The 18,544-nt window shown below is 37.9% G+C and overlaps 1 protein-coding gene across 1 annotated transcript; it reads left to right on the forward strand.

Annotated features, from left to right (window-relative positions):
* The first annotated feature begins 9,510 nt into the window (after positions 1–9,510).
* LOC134136608 (leukocyte elastase inhibitor-like) lies at positions 9,511–16,946 on the forward strand. The gene is given in 12 exon segments (XM_062568522.1): positions 9,511–9,538; positions 9,541–9,677; positions 10,169–10,231; positions 10,811–10,939; positions 12,235–12,352; positions 12,678–12,820; positions 13,598–13,657; positions 13,659–13,698; positions 13,701–13,769; positions 14,597–14,758; positions 14,761–14,990; positions 16,833–16,946. Coding segments are annotated over 12 exon segments (1,293 nt in total).
* Positions 16,947–18,544: the final 1,598 nt, after the last annotated feature.

An 18,544-nucleotide genomic window follows, 5' to 3' on the forward strand; every position in this document is an offset into this window, starting at 1 on the left:
CTGAATTCTAGTCTCACAAGTTAGAAGTTGATCCTGGGATCTAAATTCTTGCATCAGAGACAGGAGATCAGAAGTCTAGAAAGGAGGCAGCAGGAAAAGGGGAAAATCAGTGAACACAAACAGACTTTTTTATTCAAACACTCAAAGTCCCAGCAGCACCTCGTTCTTCCACTCTGCAATAAGATTCTCCCTTGTGCTCCTAAGTGTCATCAAATTCATGACCATTAGTAAGATGTTTGAGGGGAAGAGGATATTCTTCTTTCATTGATGATATCAAGAAAAATAAAAAGATCAGTTTCTTAAATATATAGGAAACTGCAGCTTTGCAAAGGAAGATACATAATTTTAGGCTTCATCTTTCTGAAATGAAAGTCCATACTGGCAGGAACAGAGCCTCTGAAGAGTTTTGAAGTCACCCCATAAGCATTTAATGACATTCCGATTCCTGTCTACCTACTGTGGCTTAGTGGTAAAGTTTACTTTGTGTGAAAGGGTCAAAAGGCACTTTCCTACCTTCCATCAACACCAGCAGTGGCTGCATGGGCTGCTGTGCCATGAAAACATCGTTCCACTGGCCCACAACTAGAGATAGTTGTGGGGAAGTGGGATGTTATGATTTCCTAGATACCCTTAATGTCTCCTCATCTGCATTCTGTAGTTAGATATCTGCCTTCAAAGAAGAGTTGCCTGTAACACTGCGAGGCACTTCAGTGTGGGTACAAAATACAAGGAAACATAATGAAACTTCATCATCCCGAGCTAAAAACATGCTCTAAAGCTTGAGTAGCATGCATATTCACTAAAAGTAATAATCAAGATGTGAATAGTTTTCACATATATGTTCAAGGACAAATACAATAGCTATTGGATGTTATGTATTGTCAGCGGTATTCCTGTTCGTGTTCAAAAACCACGCAAAGCCAAAATTGCAGGGCTAGATGGAAACTTCCACTTACTTTGTCTGTTCTTCATGCAATAATGATTCATGGAAGCACATTGCTTTAAAGTCATCTTTTCGCTAGTATCTTTTTCTGTTTAGTAAAAACACCTTGTTTTGTGAAGATTGCTGGCAAGTGATACTGGTCATATGTTCCATATTAGATGATATTCAGATGTTTGCAACCCCCTGGGACACAAGTATTTGGTGTGGCTCATAGGCCAGAAATAAAAAGGTGGCCAAATTTTATCCAGAATCATATGAAAGCAGCAACTTTATCAACTGCAAAGATCAGTTCAACTCCAAAAACGGAAATGGGGAGTGAAGTAAGAACCATATTTTCAAGGTAGGTCAGTAGTTCTTGGCTATCCCAAGAGCAGACAGGGAATTTGAACCATGTAGTGATTAAATGATATATTACATACATTCTGTGGTGGGATAAGAAAAACATATTGCTTGTACACCCATATCATTCCATGGCCTGAAGAAGAGCCTTCTCTCACTAAAACAAATTCTCATCTCTGGTGGACCTGCATCGGTTTACATCAGTTGAAGATTTGACATCATGTTTTCAAATTATATATCTGTCAGTTCCTTACAGGGCTGGGCAGCTTGGAAAGGCTGTTTTCAGATTTTATTTTGGTGTCAATAATTCAGTTGTTAACAATATTGGCTCCACATTTCATTTTGGATCACAATACATCTGATTTTACTAGCTGTAAGGATTGGTGAGAGTATCCTCACACTAATTATTATGCAAATAATATATTGACTATCATGCAAGTGCATAATTTGGCAGCTATGGAAATCATGATTTGAAGATGGTCAAGGGAATGAGGAAGAACAATTAGCTTCAACGTCCAGGACTGAGAAAACTATGCAGTTCTGAAGGATGTTTCAGGTTTCCAAGTCCATATTTGGTTGAAGTTGCCAGCAATACCCACACTGAGAAGAATAGTGTGATTAGCATAATGATGAATTTTTGGTTATGAGTACATCTACAGTAATTACATTTTACAATTGATGAAACACTCCCCAAAACCACATCCTGTGTGAGGAATAATTTACCTAACAAATATCTGCCTAACTTGGCCAGCAGCATATCTCAAAGTTTAAAGATGGCTGGGTATAACTGTTCTAATTTATAGATAGGATGATTTATGATAGGCATAAGTTAAAAGCTGGGGACAATAAAGTGCTGAAATGTAACAGAGATTTGGAAACTCCTTGTCTAGAAGCTTCTAAAAACAGGTTGAACAAACATCCATTAACTATAATGTAGACATCGTTGATCCTGCCTTAGGGCAGCAGATGCCCTAGACAATCAAGGTCCCTTCCAGCCACATACTGTGATTTCCAAAACTAAGTAATGGCTACACGAAAGTCATTAAAAAACAGATTTGCTCACTATATCTGTTTGGAGTTATTACAAGAGTTGTTGGTGAGAGCAGATTTTTCATCCCGTTACCATCCATGTTATTTTTGGAAACTTCTTTTACCATATGGACAACTGATTTTGTTATCAGGTCGTTCTGTTCTGAAACCATTCCCTATCCATTGTACTTTCCATGCTCAGGTACCAGAACCACAGAACAAGGAGACGGCACACCATGTAGAATGTATCTGATGGCTGAATGTAAAATTTACAATAGGTCTCTCCCACTTCTTCAGACACAAAATGTGCCCAAGCAGCCCTTTGTCTTTTACCATCCAAACCCAAGAACAATGTGAAAATGAACATAAATCTGTACCAAATGTGTTGTGTTCTGCAAAATGTTAGGAAAATCATCAAAAAAAATTCATTTTAACTAACATTGTATAAACTCTTGTGGTATTCCCAAATTCTTTGAACATATACCTTGCTCTGTGACATTACTTATGCCTCTGTTAGTGTTAAAACATTAAGTACTTGTGATGAAAAAGTCCATTGTTCTCCAATATCCTCAATAAAATGTAAAAAAGCACGAGGATTCTAAGGAGAAATATTTAAGTGATAAGAAATCACAAGTGAATAAACATGTATAATTTCCATTTCTGTCAGTTGGAGTACCCCAAAGTACATTCAGAATTATGATACTTGTTCAATTTGAAACTTTTGCTCTGGGTTTTCATCATTTTCTGGGTTGCAGAATCACTAGTTTGAAGGATTATCATGGCTTCAGCAAGGAAAATACCAAGGGTTGATGTGCTAAGAGACAACTGAAAGATCAGCTATTGACTGCTGTCTGATTTGGAATGCCAAAATCCTGTCACTGCTCTATAAAGGCAGCATTTGAGTGCCATGATCTATTTTCTTGGCATCTGAAGTGTTAGTATAGGCATCTCTCAAAGCGGAAAGTCAGAATTGATATTTTATCTCAGCAACATTTCCATTCAGGAATAAATTTAATCATAAAAAAATGTAACCAGTCACTACATTAATAGAAATAAATTTAGTAATGAAAAAGAATGTTTTTTGCATTTTCAAAGATTTTTAACAACAGCTCTGTTGAACAAAAAACTTTATTGTCTTTTTTGGTGGCTAACCAATATGAAAACCAAGCTTCCTTTTTAAAAATGCAAAGTCTTTTAGTAGTATCTTTATAACGGCACTCTCAAAATGCTGTCTGACATGAAAAGCTGTCCATTGAGATGAAAAAGAAATTTAAATGTATATGCTACATAGGATATGCTAGATAGGATATGAATAGTTGTTATTGTCTCTATCTTGTGTGGTTTTCAAATATATTGAATTTGTTGTTTGGTAGGAAGGCCTGGCCTAGAAAATGACGTAAATTACCACAGAGGAGTGATATCCCATGATGCTGTAAATGAGATCAACCAGTAAGTTCAGATTAGCTGGCAGTATAAAGCTGGCATGACCATCCAGAGATATTGATCTGCACCTGGCCATAATCCCTTTCCTTGTTGATGCCAATTGAGAAGGCACATGCAGGCACTCTTCCTCGCAAATGAAATTTCCTATGCTAGAGTTTTTTTCAGTAGTCAGTAAAGATGAGTGAACCAAAGCTAAAAAATTTCTGGCTCCTGCTTTGTGTAGAATTTAACTCTCTCTGGAGAGTAAAGGGTTCCACTGAAAGAATGGAAAAAATTCTGGTGCAGGAAGAACTTCAGGTGGAGGAAAGAAATGCTGACCTCACCTTCCCCTTGTCCAGTTAAATGAACAACATGAGGCACCCACTGAATAAGGGGAACTCTGCAGCTTTGTAAAGTTGAAACCATCAATTCTTACACTGCATTGCCAGTAAGTTCAGCATTGGAAAGTCAGCAGACTTTACTGCAGTTCAGAAAGTGGTATCTGCTGTTCACTAGGTTCTTGGCTCATATGGCCTGCAAGTCACAGGAGATAATAGTAGACTTTGTGGTGTTCATATGAGCCACTTCATCAACTGCAAGAGGTGTTTTTCTGTCATACTAGAGTTGTTGTGTGTCACCAGAGATGTTTTATCACTCTAATTTCTCTGACAGGATGCATGAAGTCTTCTATTTTTTATGATGCTTACTTATCAGATGGCTACAAATAGGTTAGACCCCCTTAGTCTTCGACTGAGTGAGAATCACTGGAGTCCTCATGCTGTTCTTGCTGTTCAACAACCCTAATTATCCAATAGTGTCTTTATTCATGGGCATCCTCAGACTCATCAAGTACTTTTTAATTACCAACTGAGCAGCCTGAGTGGTAGCAGAATGTGCATTTGTTAAGAGGAAAGGAACGTGACAACCGCTGTCAGGCTTGACTTTGACACCTGATTGCACCATATGATTCTGCTTACCTGCTGAATCCTGCAGATACTGTGAAAGAAAGGGGAGAGTATGGCTGAAAACAGAGAAATAAAACCAAGGGAGATCTATAGCCATCTAGGCTTAAGGCAGTTTATCCATTTTCAGCAGAAAATAATTGCAAGGGACCTACTGATGGTCTGCTCTGTACAGAATGAGTGATTACTTCTTGCTGTGAAATGCACTTGCTGATTTGCACCACTGAATGGTCTTGTTCCTTGTTCTGGCTTTCTATACTCATCCCGACTGTGCCATCAGAACTTCTCCTGCTTTACAGTGTACATACAGGAGTCTTCATTCCTTTGTCCTTGGCCCCCAAACCATCAGAAACACAAGTAGAAATTTCCCTGGTGAGCATAGGAAATGTTGGAGACTCTAAACCAAATTGATCGCAAACAGGTAAACAGTAGTGAACAAAACTTGCAGGTGAAGGTACTTGACCTATGATGACATGATACTACTTACAGTCAAGTACAAATGTAAGGAACTTGGCAATCATAGGGATAGGAGGAAGCTCAGTGGGTGACTTGCTCCTCAGTGCCTGAAAACAACTTTACTGTGGTAAGCATTTGACCACCAGAGCTAATAGGACTGTTGTTGAAATCTTTATGCTCTCAGAAGTATTCTAAGCATCTGAAATGAAGTCTACCACTTCCTTTGTACTTGCAGAGCTTTTTCATCTTCCTCTACCTTTCCTCCACACAATTCATCCCAGGAATTAGTTTTTTGTAACCTTTCAAAAAAAAAAAAAAAAAAAAAACAAAACAAAACAAAAAAACAAAAAAAACTTATCCTTCATTGTTATGAGGCTCATCCTTGGAGAGTAATAAACAGAGTCTCCTGAGCTTGAGATTACTAAAATCTTCTTCAGTTCTCTTCATTTTTCTCTATCCAGCAATGAGTCTTTGCATTATTTGAAGAGCAAAAAGAAGAGAATCACAGAAAGTTAGGTCTGGCATGGATGCTGCGGGTCCTCGTCCATTTCCCTATCCAAAAGCAGGATGAACTATATCTTTGCCTTTCCCACCAGACATCTGTGTACTGCACCCTACAGTGCAGGAGATATTTCAATCTGCTTAAATAAAATACTGCAATGCTTCCCAAAACTTCTCATCAGAAAGCTTTGCTTGTGTAAAATAAATTTTCCTTAGAAATCTGAGCTCTTTATTTCTTGGCCTTTACTTAAACACTGCCTTTTTGCCTCTGCACAGATTTTTCTTGTCTAGATTCTATCTTCTTATCTTTCTCATTATCTCTAACCTGCATTTTACTAACCTAGAAGAGCAGAAAGTATCAAAGGAAGAGATTTTAAGAGCTGCGAAAAGTATCCCTTTCTGGGAATTAATGATAATCCAACTATTTCTCTAATTATAATATAACCACTGATGGAAAATGGTCTGTGTAAAACAAAACCTCCACTGAATGGAGTGATGGAGTGAAAGTTAATCTTCAGGGTAACTCTAAAGGGAGAAAAAAATGGAAGTACCTAAAGACATAGCAAACAGCAACAAACAAACTTGTTTTTATAACTCAGTAAAGACAAAGGCTGAGAACATTCAGAAACCTCTTACACTACTAAGAATATAGTACTTCTCTCTTTTAGCATGGTAGGTAACTTGGACCTCAACTTGACAAATTCATATATAGAAGAATGAAACTTGAGAGAAATTATGGGTCTAGCACACATAACTGTGCCTAAAACATATAATTAATTGTGCTCCAGGGCTGTCATTTCCCATTCACTACATTAATTTTGATTCAAAATTGCCAGCATTCGTGAAAGAGAAATATTTTGTGGTGATGTACTGCCTGAAAAAAAATTCCTTTCCTCTGTTCTAGGAGCAGACTAAATACTAATCTGGTTTAATGTTGTTGTACCTTGCTGCTCCTATTTACACACTTTCCATTCTTATTTTCTATAACCTTTTTTCCTCTGAATGTGTTATGATTAACGACAAAAGTACTAATGAAGAAGAAAACCTACTATTGCAAGAAAAGGAACAGCATCTACTCTGTTCTGCTCTGGGCTTTCCTTTAGGATACAATATAATGAAAAGACTCTGGAACTGAGTTTTGGAGAGACTGTGTGGAGAGCAGCAACTTTCTGAGCAGAGTTCAGGAAAGCAAAACACACTTTGGAAATTTTTCTTGCTCCAGTGTTGAACAATCAAAAAAATACTCTATGGCTGCCCACTCACACACTATATCAACCTAAACATGAAGGAAGACCTTTTTTCAGGATAATAACCCCAGAAATATACTGTTTTTTATAACGACGTTGCTTTGTCCCTGCTGCCTATGCCTTGCTGAAGCAGCAGGAGATAGAGAATGGATTTTTCCAAATCACTGATAAAAATGAGGAGAAGTCCTGGGCCAGCCTTAGCTGATAGAGCAGTGTCCTGTGGAAAACCTGCCTGGACAAAACACAACCAGGTTTCCTGCAGACACACTTGTAGAAGGCAAGGCTTTGCAAGAAGATTATGTGGACAGAGACAGTTTATCTGTATGTTGTCCCCTCGTGCCACAAAAGGTACTGACAGCAGGAAGATCTGGAATTCCCAGCAGAGGACCAGAACAGTCATATTATCTGGAAAACCTGAAGAAGTGCAAATGGTGCGTGAGGAGCCTCTAACTCTGTAGTACCTCTGCAAGTAGCATAACATCACCGATGTGCGAGAGTTAGTTGCACATGCTCTGTGATTGATAGGAATGCATTCAATCTCTATGGCAGCACTGCCAAGTGCTCAGTTGCAGCAGACCTAATGCACACATCTGCCACAGCCATTCTGTGTATGCACCATGACCATTCTTCTAGGATTCCTGGATGTCACACAAGCCAAAGTAAGACACTATTTGTATATATTTTGATGGACATTCAAAAAAAAGGCTAAATTCCTCTTTTCCTTTAAGCACAAAATTTCTAGTTGTAAAAGAGAAAATTGTGTAGGGAAAATTCCCTGAAGAGATCTTTGTGAAAGAAGTCTTCAGATGCGCAGAACTGGAGCAGGCAAAGGGAAGAGCCACATCGCTTCAGGAACCACAGTCTCATGTTGCTGTTGGCCAAATAGGTACTTTTATGTTTTATATTTTTCTTTACCTTGCTACTGTGCAACACCACCTGCAGAGGGAAAATAATTAATTTTAATTAGAAAAACAAATGTACTTGCAGTCAGTGATGTTATTTCTAGTAGTGACATTGATCAGGGATTGCAGCATTTCTTTTTAAAGGTTTAAAAAAAAAACCCTGGAAATGCCTTCATTTCTAGCAATTTTAGGTGACTTATAAACATGATAGAATTCTTTTAGAACTGGGTATGCATTTAAAATTGTGACTTCTTTCTCAGTTCCTAGGGATAAGGAAAAATTCAAGATTCCACAAGAGCTCTCCTAATTATACTAAGTGTTTGCAACAGACAGGTATGTGAATCATCATGAATGAAAATAATGTTGCTACTGGAAGTGGCAAGAGCTCCAGGAATCCTGACATCAAGCTCAGCAGGTGAGTCAACATCAACAGTCCTGAAGAGAAGGTAAATATCTCCTTGAGCTTTAATTATAACTTCTGTATTTTTTTGATATGATTAGGAAACACCGAAAGATTAATATGTACATCAAAGATGTACTAGTCTGCTTAGCACAGATCTATCCTATATAACACATCTTGAGGAAGTGAGCACTTTTGCCAAGATGCAGTGCAATGGTTTGGACTACATTAAGATGTTTAGGCTGTATCATGAAGCTATGCTTAACCCTTACAGTGGTTTTACCAAGTGTGTTTCTAAAAGAGGTAAAGAACAAACCATTTCCCACTTTTTTTTTTCTAGATTGGTAATTTATAAGAGCATAATACTTCTATACCATTCAGTATTTATAATATTTATATTGATAATTTAACTCTTCCTTTGAAATGGGGGAAATAATGTTCTATATATGTAGAGAAAGACATTCAGACTTGGTAGGAGTCTGAATAAAGGGACTTAGAATATCTGGAAACTCTGAAATGCTGAACTAAATTGCTAAGGGACAGATGCCTCTACATCACCTTACTGCAAGAAGATATTTGAAGAAAAGAGCTGGCACTCAGTCCTAGGTCTAAGAATGAGAAGAATCTTGCAAAACAGTCAATCACCTGTTAGTAATAATTGTGATCATAACTGACATATATCTGGAAAAAAATATTAAAGCTGCAGATGACATAACGAAAAGTGACTGAAATTTGCCACTAATACACAATGTGCCTTTCTCGACAATCTTAAAGTTAACCTTTCTGTAGTTCAGTTTTCTGTAGAAAAATTTTTGAACAACCATCCTTAGAAGGATATAATGTCTGAGGTAATGTGATTAACATACATACAGTTTTTAGAGAGAGAGATGGATTGTGGTATGGTCTAGGAGTGTAATTAATAAATATTATGCCTAGAGAACCTGAGGCAAGAAAGCCCAGGCCATAAAAGGAACTGAGACTGTGAGACAGCAGGCAGGGATAGCACTAGGTTAGGGTCAAGTAACAAACCTATGACTACTGATTGAGCTGAAGAGACAGCTAAACTCAGAATACTGTTTCTGAAAATTTATTTCTCTTGCCATGCAGGAAGATGATTTTTAGATGAGTTGTTTCAATTTGAAGTTCACTATGAAATCCCAGACCTAGCAATCAGGAATCTTCAGTGACGCACTGGGCTATCCTAATAAGCTACTCAAGGAAGCCTTCCTAAGCTCTATCAAGGTATCTAGGCTTAGCAAAGGAAGATTAAGTCTTTGTTTCCCTTGTTCTAGGCTTTAGCAACATCTTTATGTGCTCTCTCAGTGCAGCAAATACCAAGTTTGTCTGGACTTTTTCAAAGAGCTCAGCAAAATAAAAAGAAATGAAAATATCTTCTTCTCCCCATTAAGTCTTTCAGCTGCCTTTGGGATGGTCCTCCTTGGTGCCAGGGGCAACACATTCAAACAGATTGAGAAGGTGGGTTTCCTTTACTCTGTAAAGGGAAAGGTGCTCTCTTGGCTAACAGTAGAGTCTAATATAGTTCCTAGTCATCCAAAGGTCTGATCCACAAGCATACATGTAACTTTTTCAACCCCTCCCCTTGCACTATTACTAATATCAAACTACTTCAAACTAAACTCTATCACAGTATCTGCTTGTTCAATGAAGTTTTGCTGGACATATTGCCGAGCAGTCCAGGGCTCAGAAGTGGTGGTTCCATCTGATGTGATCTTCTGTCTTCCCTCAATGCTCAACATGTTCTTTCCCAAGAAGAAATATTTCAAAGTTTCATAAGCTCAACATCTATGAAAGCTTAATGTCCACTTGAAAGGATCTCAGACTAAAGAAAGAACCAGGCTTTCCCTACTTACTGTGGTTGACTGAATTTTGGGATAGAGATGCAATATTTGTTTTAGCTTTGAGATACTGTCATGCTTAGCTGCATTCAACCAACATTTACATTGCAGGTATTTCATTTCAATGAAGTTTTGAATAGTACAAACCAAGGAATCAAATATCTTTCTCAAAAGGTAAAACAGTTGCAGCTAAGATGAAGCAACAGATGCTGGTGTGTCAGCCTTTTTCTCTGTAAACCATCACTTAATCAGAAAGCATGGCATGGCTGAGCAGCGTCTCCGTTTAGAGTCTCAGACCTGCTTATTATTGTTCTTTCGTTATTTATTTAAGAGGCCTTGTGAAATTCACGTTTCAAAGCTAAGCCTTCTCATTACAGGCTTATTACCAAAGCAGTAGCATTGATCTAGAAGGTGATAAGTGTGTAAATTACCATCTGTAAAGGTGTGTCTACAGGGCATGCCAAAACCATATTGGAGCTTGCTCCTTCCAGGCACTAAGCCAGCAGACTTTTGCTCAGAGCACGTGCAGAGTGACCACTGTAGGATATAAATCACTTGGGAGTGGGGTATCGTGGGCCTGACGAGGAATCTTCATGTAGTTAGAGATGGTGTTCGGATGTGTTTATTTCTGTTTCTAGTAAAACTGGGTGCAGTCAAGCTTCTCATACACAGGGACATCATTATTCAACCTCAGATCTAGCTTTGCATAGGGAAGAACAAGCCTACTAAGAAACTTCTATTTTCTTTTTGAAGCGTGAAGAAGCTGGAGGTGTCCATTCTCAGTTCCAGGCTGTGTTAGCAGCAATCAGTGAACTCAACACAAATTCTTCTCTCACGATTGCCAAAAGGCGCTTTGGAGAAATTACTTCTCAGTTCCTCCAGGTAAGCTGCCTTAATGTCTATTTTAACAGCTACTGGGAGTTAGGAGCTCAGCAGAATTTCTTTCTGTATAAAATACGATGGGAAATGAAACAAAATGGCAAAGTCAGGATGAGCTATCTGAAGACTGCACGCCACAGCTCTTGTGGTGAGGGAGCCTTTCTGTTCAGTTGCTTGCAATTAGACATTGGAAACAGCAGAACAGTGGGAAATCAGGACTTAAAAACTTTTACATAAAGAAACTGATGTACAGCAACAGCTTGCCAAGGGCATTCCAGAAACTGTTGCAGCATTAATCACCATCAATATATCCTTGCAGTGCCCGCTCCGTGTCTAGTAGAACAGGCACTTGCTGTGTGCTTTCTACTTAAGGAACAAAGTGGGGTGGCCCTGTGACTAGAGAAGCCTTTTTTCTCCGCTGATGGCTTTTTTGTTTCTAAAAAACGATGGAACTCACTCTGCCACCTTTGTATCACAGTCTAGTCTCTCTCTGCTTTCCACTTGCCTTTTTAAACGAGGCTTAGATGAAAGCAGCATCTTTGAGACTCTTGTCAGTAAGTCTAATTTAAGTGTAATTGGTCACTTCAAAAGTTATCTTGTGGAACACTGACAGTCCTGGCAATGTAATCACATACAAATTATTTCCTCAGGAAATCAGACTTAAAGTGTAAGTGTACTGTTAGCAAATAGTACAGTTTTAGCTTTCTCTTTTCAAGTCAGGATTTTATTGTCCTTCCCAAACTTTGCTTTTAAGGTAAAAAACAGGTGCTCAGCTCCCTGGAAAAATTCTATACTTAACACAAAATACAAGTTTTACTCTGTATAAATCCACACATCTATCTATCTATCTATCCGTCTTTCTGTCCATCAATTTGTCATCATGATGTTATCCATTCTGACTATTTTTTGTGAAATAGGATAACCTTTTTTATTTTCAAGGCGAGGGGGCAAAGAGAAGAGGAGAGGGGACTGAGCAGGCAGTGTTACAATGATATCTAAACTTCAAGAAATTCACTAGTTTTTGGCCTTAGATATCTTTGCCTGTGAAGAGAGTGATGAGAGATTTCAACTGCTCAGTATAGCTTGAAAATATAGAAAACTACATTTATAAATATGATTTGTTCAAATAGTCTCTCTCTAAAAACTGCTTGCTTAATACAAAAGATTCTTTTTATATGCCTTTTTTACTCATTCCATTCTTTTTGATGTACTATATGGAATTATCTTGAAGTCATGCAATTATTGATCTTATAAAAGTTATCCTGTTGTGATAATCTTCTGTCTTTTCTCCTTTTCAGCAATATTTGGATTCTGCAAAGAAATTCTATGGAGCAGAACTGGAGGCAATTGATTTTAAATACACTAAAGAAGAAATCAGAGAGAAGATTAACTTCTGGATGGAAAATGAAACAAGAGGTAAGAATATATGCAGATTTTTTGATTTGCACCAGAGTCAGTTGGGAATATTGTATCCGAATTTTAGTTGCCACCTCTCTTTCTTCCAAGGGTTGTAAAATTTTTATATATTAAATATTTACTGCATTTTTTTCCTCAACAGGAAGTAAATGCAGGAAGTACAAACATACTCTGAGTTCCTGGTTTTAACAGCACTACAAAACTTTTTGTTATTTGTTTGAAAGCATTATAGTACTTTTCAGATTTATAGAAATAATTATTAACACTCAAAAGCAGCTAATTGTCTGAACAAAGTAATAATTCACCTTAATTCTTTACTTTAAAGGTAAAACCAAAGACTTGTGTACTACTGGATGTGTCAGCCCCTCCACTGTACTTGAGCTGGTCAATGCTATATACTTTAAAGGAAAGCAGGCAGTAGAATTCAAGAAGACACTAAGGAAGGAAACATATTTCAGACTGAACAAGGTACAGTATGGGCAATAGTTGGGGGGGGGGGGATGGAAATAGGATATCTGTCTCCTTTTAAAAGCAGATAGGAGCTTTCCTGCTCTCTGTTTAAGCAAGTCAAAACACTGTCCTTTAACTGGAACATGAGAGTGCAACATCTCTCCAGGTAAATAACTGGGTATTTGTTTCTAGTGCTTCACATCAGATGTGGCTCTTGTGTGACTGAAATCCTGATTGTGTCAGAGTCTCTGAGTGTATGCACTGCTTTTATTAGGGATTTTACAACTAAAAAGCTGTTTTGAAAATATTCTGCTTTCAGGACTGAATTTGAGGAATCTTCTTTTGCTACTGTTGGTCACCAGGACAATGTTTGTGCTGAAGAAAAATAAGTGGTAGAGACAATTTTTCTTTCTCTCCCTTATGTCATTCACCAAGTTTGGTTCACATTTAATATATCTAATTTATCTTTTTTTCCAAGTGACTTTCTCATACATATTCATGCATAAGTTTTGTTATCTGACATGTCAGAAAAAAAGAATGAATTAGTGAGGAAATTGTAAGTAAAGTTACTTGACACCAGTAAAAATATGAAAGTAGGTTTTGCACTTCTAAATTGGATAGATTGTTTGAGACTACAACTACAAGAGAGGAAGACCTAAGAACTACAAGTACATTAAACGCATGGCTAGAATAAATAATAGTTTCTGGACCAAATTCTAATCCCAATATTGAAATCAATTGCAACTAGGGTGATCATTTCTGTATTTTCTTCTTAATATATTTCATGTGTTGCAGAATGAGAGAAAGCCAGTGCAGATGATGTTTCAAGAAAGTTATTTTAAATTGGTTATTATAGGAAGAACTGCAAATTAAAGTGCTAGAACTTCTACACTTTAATATGAACTAAGCATGTTCACTCTTCTTCCTGAAGCTGCCTGCGAGAACTTTACTGGCCTAGAACAGGTAATACCCTTTCTTTTCTCATAAGGGGCTGCAAACAGAGCAATATTTTAGCATTACTCCAGCACAGTCAGAAAACAATGGGGAAAAACTATACCTTTTATCTTTTCCTTCCCTTTATTATAGTATCGTTTATCAAGTCTAAGTACTTTCTCAGAGTAGTGACATATGTGTTTCTTTCTGTTTGTTTCTGGAATAAAAAAAAAAAAAAAACCCAAAACAAAAACCAAAGATACATACACAAACTATGAGAACAACTTCCAGAAGACTCTTCTTATAGTGGGACTCCACTTTGGGTGCCTAATGTCATTGCAGTCTTTGCCTCAGCAAAAGTAGAGAAGGGGACTATGTACAAAACGAAAGCAGAGTATTAAAAATTGTAGCCTGTTAATCATTGCCCGATAACATTCAATGATTTTGTCACTTATCAGTCTAAATACAGAATTATAATGGAAATCTCTTTTGTTTACCTTTAAAGAATTTAGCTGATTTGAAGCTATCAAAATTTTATTGTTTTTTGAGAAAATACCCCTCCTGAAAAAGAGTGACATAAAATATAATTTGTATTTTCTATCTTGTGTTTTTCAAGCTGCTCTGAATTAAACTGAGCTCAAGATACATGAATTAAAAAGTCATTAATCCAGTGAGTTTATTTTTATCAAAATGGGAATGCCTCTTGCAGATAACTGCTGTAACAGTGTTCCAGTATAAATGAAAACTGGGCTGCATTATCCCTGTATACTTCAGAGCTAGATCTCTTTGATCTTTATGTCTTTTTCTGATTGCCCTGTCATCCCACCCTCTCCCCCCATCCCTAATACACCTTAACAGCTTAAAGCACCCTCACATGTGAAAAAACAGCAGAATGGGCCGGCTCGACTAAGATGCAACAACGAAGAGTGAAGGTCCTCCTGCCCCAGTTCAGGGTAGAGGAAGGTTACATTCTCAACAAAACTCTCCAGAAGAGGGGCATGATTAATGTTTTTGACTGGGGAAAGCTGATTTATCAGGAATCTCTAGAAAGGACATTGTGGTTGTGTCCAAGCCCACTCACAAATCATTTGTGGAAGGTAATGAAGAGGGTACTGAAGCAGCAGGTGCTACAGTGGTTGCTCCAATGCCTCTATGTCACCTGATTTCTTATGAGTTCAAAGCTGACCACCCATTCCTCTTCTTCTTTAGACACAATTCAAACAAAACTATTCTCTTTTTAAAGAATCTAAATTATGTAGATGCCTACCTCCGATTTTTAAATATTATAAATAATAAAAATAAATAATTAATAAAGTATTAAATAATATTTTTAAATACTCACCATGCAAAGTTTAGACACTGGACAATTCAGCATTGGAATAGGCAAACCATAAGTCTCATCTCTTGCTTCTCTCTTGGGCTTGATTTTACTAGGGAATAAAGGATGCATTCTTAGGGCATGGCTGAGCCACACGGTTCGTGCCACAGAAGCAGAGGATGCTGCTCCCATAGCCTCCCTCTTTCTCCTTGGCCACGCGTTTCTGCTACCTCCCTTATGTCAGTGCTATCACTTGCCTGATTTGGTGATAACTTGGTGATTTTGTTCAAGTAACAAAATATTCGTGCTATTGCAGAACTGCAGATTTGAAGAGCTCTTCCAAATGCTGAGACGCATGAGAAACTGCAAATTACAGCCCCTGGCAGTTAGATTTAAGTGTTCAATGAAGCAGGCCTATAATAGTCTGCGGAGATGTCTCACGTGGCTGTAATTTCAGTATGAGAAACAGCCTGAGAAAATGAACTTACTAGCAGAGACATAGCTTTTATACCGATTAGCTGATATGAAAAGGTGAAGAGAACACCAAATACAGGCTGAGGATTCATCTAATGAAGAGCATACTTGAAAAGTAACCACGAGTACGTTTTTAGTGGCTACCATAGGTATTTTGTGTAAATTTAGTTTGATTTAAAAACATCTGTTACTTAAGTAGAAAAAGAATGAAACAAACAGTTTAAGCATATACTAACTTGCTTAATCAGACCCATATATTTTCATAAAACATAAAAGAAAAATATTTTACGACACCTATGACAAAGATAAATGTTGTAAAATATGATCCTGAAGAGATCATATCTCATTACAGGAACAGAATTCCTAAGTGTGAACAAAGAAGTAGGTATGACTGAAATGAAAATTATCACTTACAACAGCAGAAGTAGTCATATATGGTCTCAGGATTAACCTCTTTCAAAATTTGCTACAGGGATATTTAGGTAATTTATAAGCCAGGAACAAAATGTAGTATCTTTTTATATAATTTTTCTTTCAAATTACTATCTTAAATAAAAAATAGTCTAAACACAGTTGTGAAAACAAGGAAGCACTGGAAAGTAGCTCTCTGCTCCTAGTATGGAAGCTGGTTTTCAAACAAAACAGTTTTTGCTCTTAAAGGTCTCCCTGCAGGAATCCCTGAGATATAGGCTGGTGCTCCTTGCTCTCACCCTTAAAATCAGGTATTCTATCATATGAAAAGAGGTTGAGAGATACTGGGATTGTTTAGCCTGGAGAAGAGAAAGCTCAGGATCTTATCCATATATAAACACCTGATGAGAGGGTCTAAAGAGGATGGGGCCAGAGTCTTCTCAGTGGTGACCAGTGATAGGACAAGAGACGATGGGCACAAACTGAAACACAGGAAATTCCATCTGAGGATAAGAAAACACTTCTTCACTATGAGGACAGTTAAACACTGGAATGGACTTCCCAGAAATGTGGAGTTTCCATCCTTGGAGATATCTAAAATTCAACTTGACGTGGTCCTGAGCAAGCTGCTCTAGCTTGACCCTGCTGGAGCAGAGGGCTGCATCAGATGATCTCCAGAGGTCCTTTCCAACCTCAACCATTCTGTGATTCTTTGAATTGTATCTTGGTAATGTTCAGCAATGGAACTTGTGGAGTGGAGAGAAACTAGAGAGTATGAATAGTGACTGGAACAGATACATCTCAAAATCTGGTATGACTGTGTGTTCCCAAAGGATAGGCTTGACAACAAAAGTTGTTCCACGTCCTGTTCACCATACCTTTTTGCTCATCCAGACCAATATAGCTTACGGCCTACCAAACGTATACACTGTGAAAAAGGACCGCAAAAGAAGACAAATATTATCTGGAGATAATTCACGAAAAGACAACTCAAATATTTCCACATAGTATAGGTTTTACTGTCTATGGCTTTCCACCATCTCATTACTGAATAACGCTCAATCTACTCATTCCCCATTTGACTGTACTCTAGCATCTATGGTGATTCTAGTTCTCATTTTTTCTGATATTTTACTCTTTTTTAAACTCTTCCAAAGTCTGTTTTATCATGCATCTATAACATGATTGCATTATGTCTTTAAAATATCTACAGTTGTTGGACAAGAAAGGCAGAGGGAGTGTTTTTGGGTCTTCAAGGAAAAAAACAAAGAGAACATTTTTGAGCATAATGCTCTTTTTCCCATATGAAGAACAGTCCTTATTTTCTTCAAACTATAAATGCTACAAGAAAGCAATTTTTCCTAGCAATATGTTAATGTTAGTAGTGTATCTTGTGTTACTGGTAACAGGCAATGTGACAGATAGCTGACATCAACAGTTACTGCCACAGTGAGCACAAGACAAAGTCAAACAGATATCAAGAGTATCACACAATGCAGCACTCTACTAAAAGCAGAATTTAAAGGGAAGAATCTTAGGATTTCCTCTGCACTGATGAGCAATGTGACAGCTGCTTGCCCTGGGCAAAGAACTGTACTGCTCGCCAGAGAGCACTATGAGAGTTGCAGTGGGTGAGATGCATGTATCTGGGGAATGGTAATTGTGGAAGCTTCTCACTTTCTTTTCGTAAGGATGTGCAGCAAAAAAATATCACCTTAACGATGTTTTTATGATTCCAGTTTGAGCTGTTGCTAGAGCCAACTAGTTGTCAAGGGGAATAGGTGACTGGTTGATGTGCTTAACTTCATCTTACCTCAGATTAGCGTGCAAACACAATATGCAACACTGACATACCATATGAGTCCTGAAGGAGAAAGAGACACTCTTGACCTGAACTCTATCCTAGGCCTGACACACTGATTCACTGAGAGATTTAATACAAGGTACCAGTTAACTCGGAAGTGGTAGCACCAACGCCAATGACAAGCTGCCTCAGAATGTGCATGTACTATGAAAAGTTGATCATTCCCAACAGAACAGATCCCATGAATAAGTAAAAAGTGTCTGACATCTTATAAACGTGACTTCTCTGGCCACATCTTCGATCATTTAAGGTCCTTGAGAGATGTCAGATCTGCTAAGCATGATGCAGATAGAAAGGCCATGGCATGAACAGATCTGAAGTATAAGCTGCCATTGCCCACAAGCACTACACAATAATTCCTGAACAGCCATAGGAAATTAGACGTAAAAATCATAACGGAGATATGCTGATGGAAAGAACTGTTTTTTCTGCTGCCTAATCTCCTTGAGTATCCCAACATTGAGGAAAAATGGCAAAAATCATGAACTCGTTTGGGAACAGCTCCACAGTGGAATACCTGGCAGAGGAAAGGGCAGCAGAGTCCTCGTTGACCTCCTTCCTGGTACAAACAAGGATATGGAACGTAGCTTATCCTGTTTGTCTTGCTTTACAGTAATACACTCTTAGTTTCAGAAACATTTTTCTGAAAAAATGTTTCAGGAGAAATATTTGACTTCCCTAGACCCAATGCCCTATCTAAAATTACAAGGGAACACTTGCATGCTGGTGACTGTCGTGGTGA

The sequence above is a fragment of the Rhea pennata genome, chromosome 2 (genome assembly GCF_028389875.1).
Source record: "Rhea pennata isolate bPtePen1 chromosome 2, bPtePen1.pri, whole genome shotgun sequence".
Lineage (NCBI taxonomy): Eukaryota > Metazoa > Chordata > Aves > Rheiformes > Rheidae > Rhea > Rhea pennata.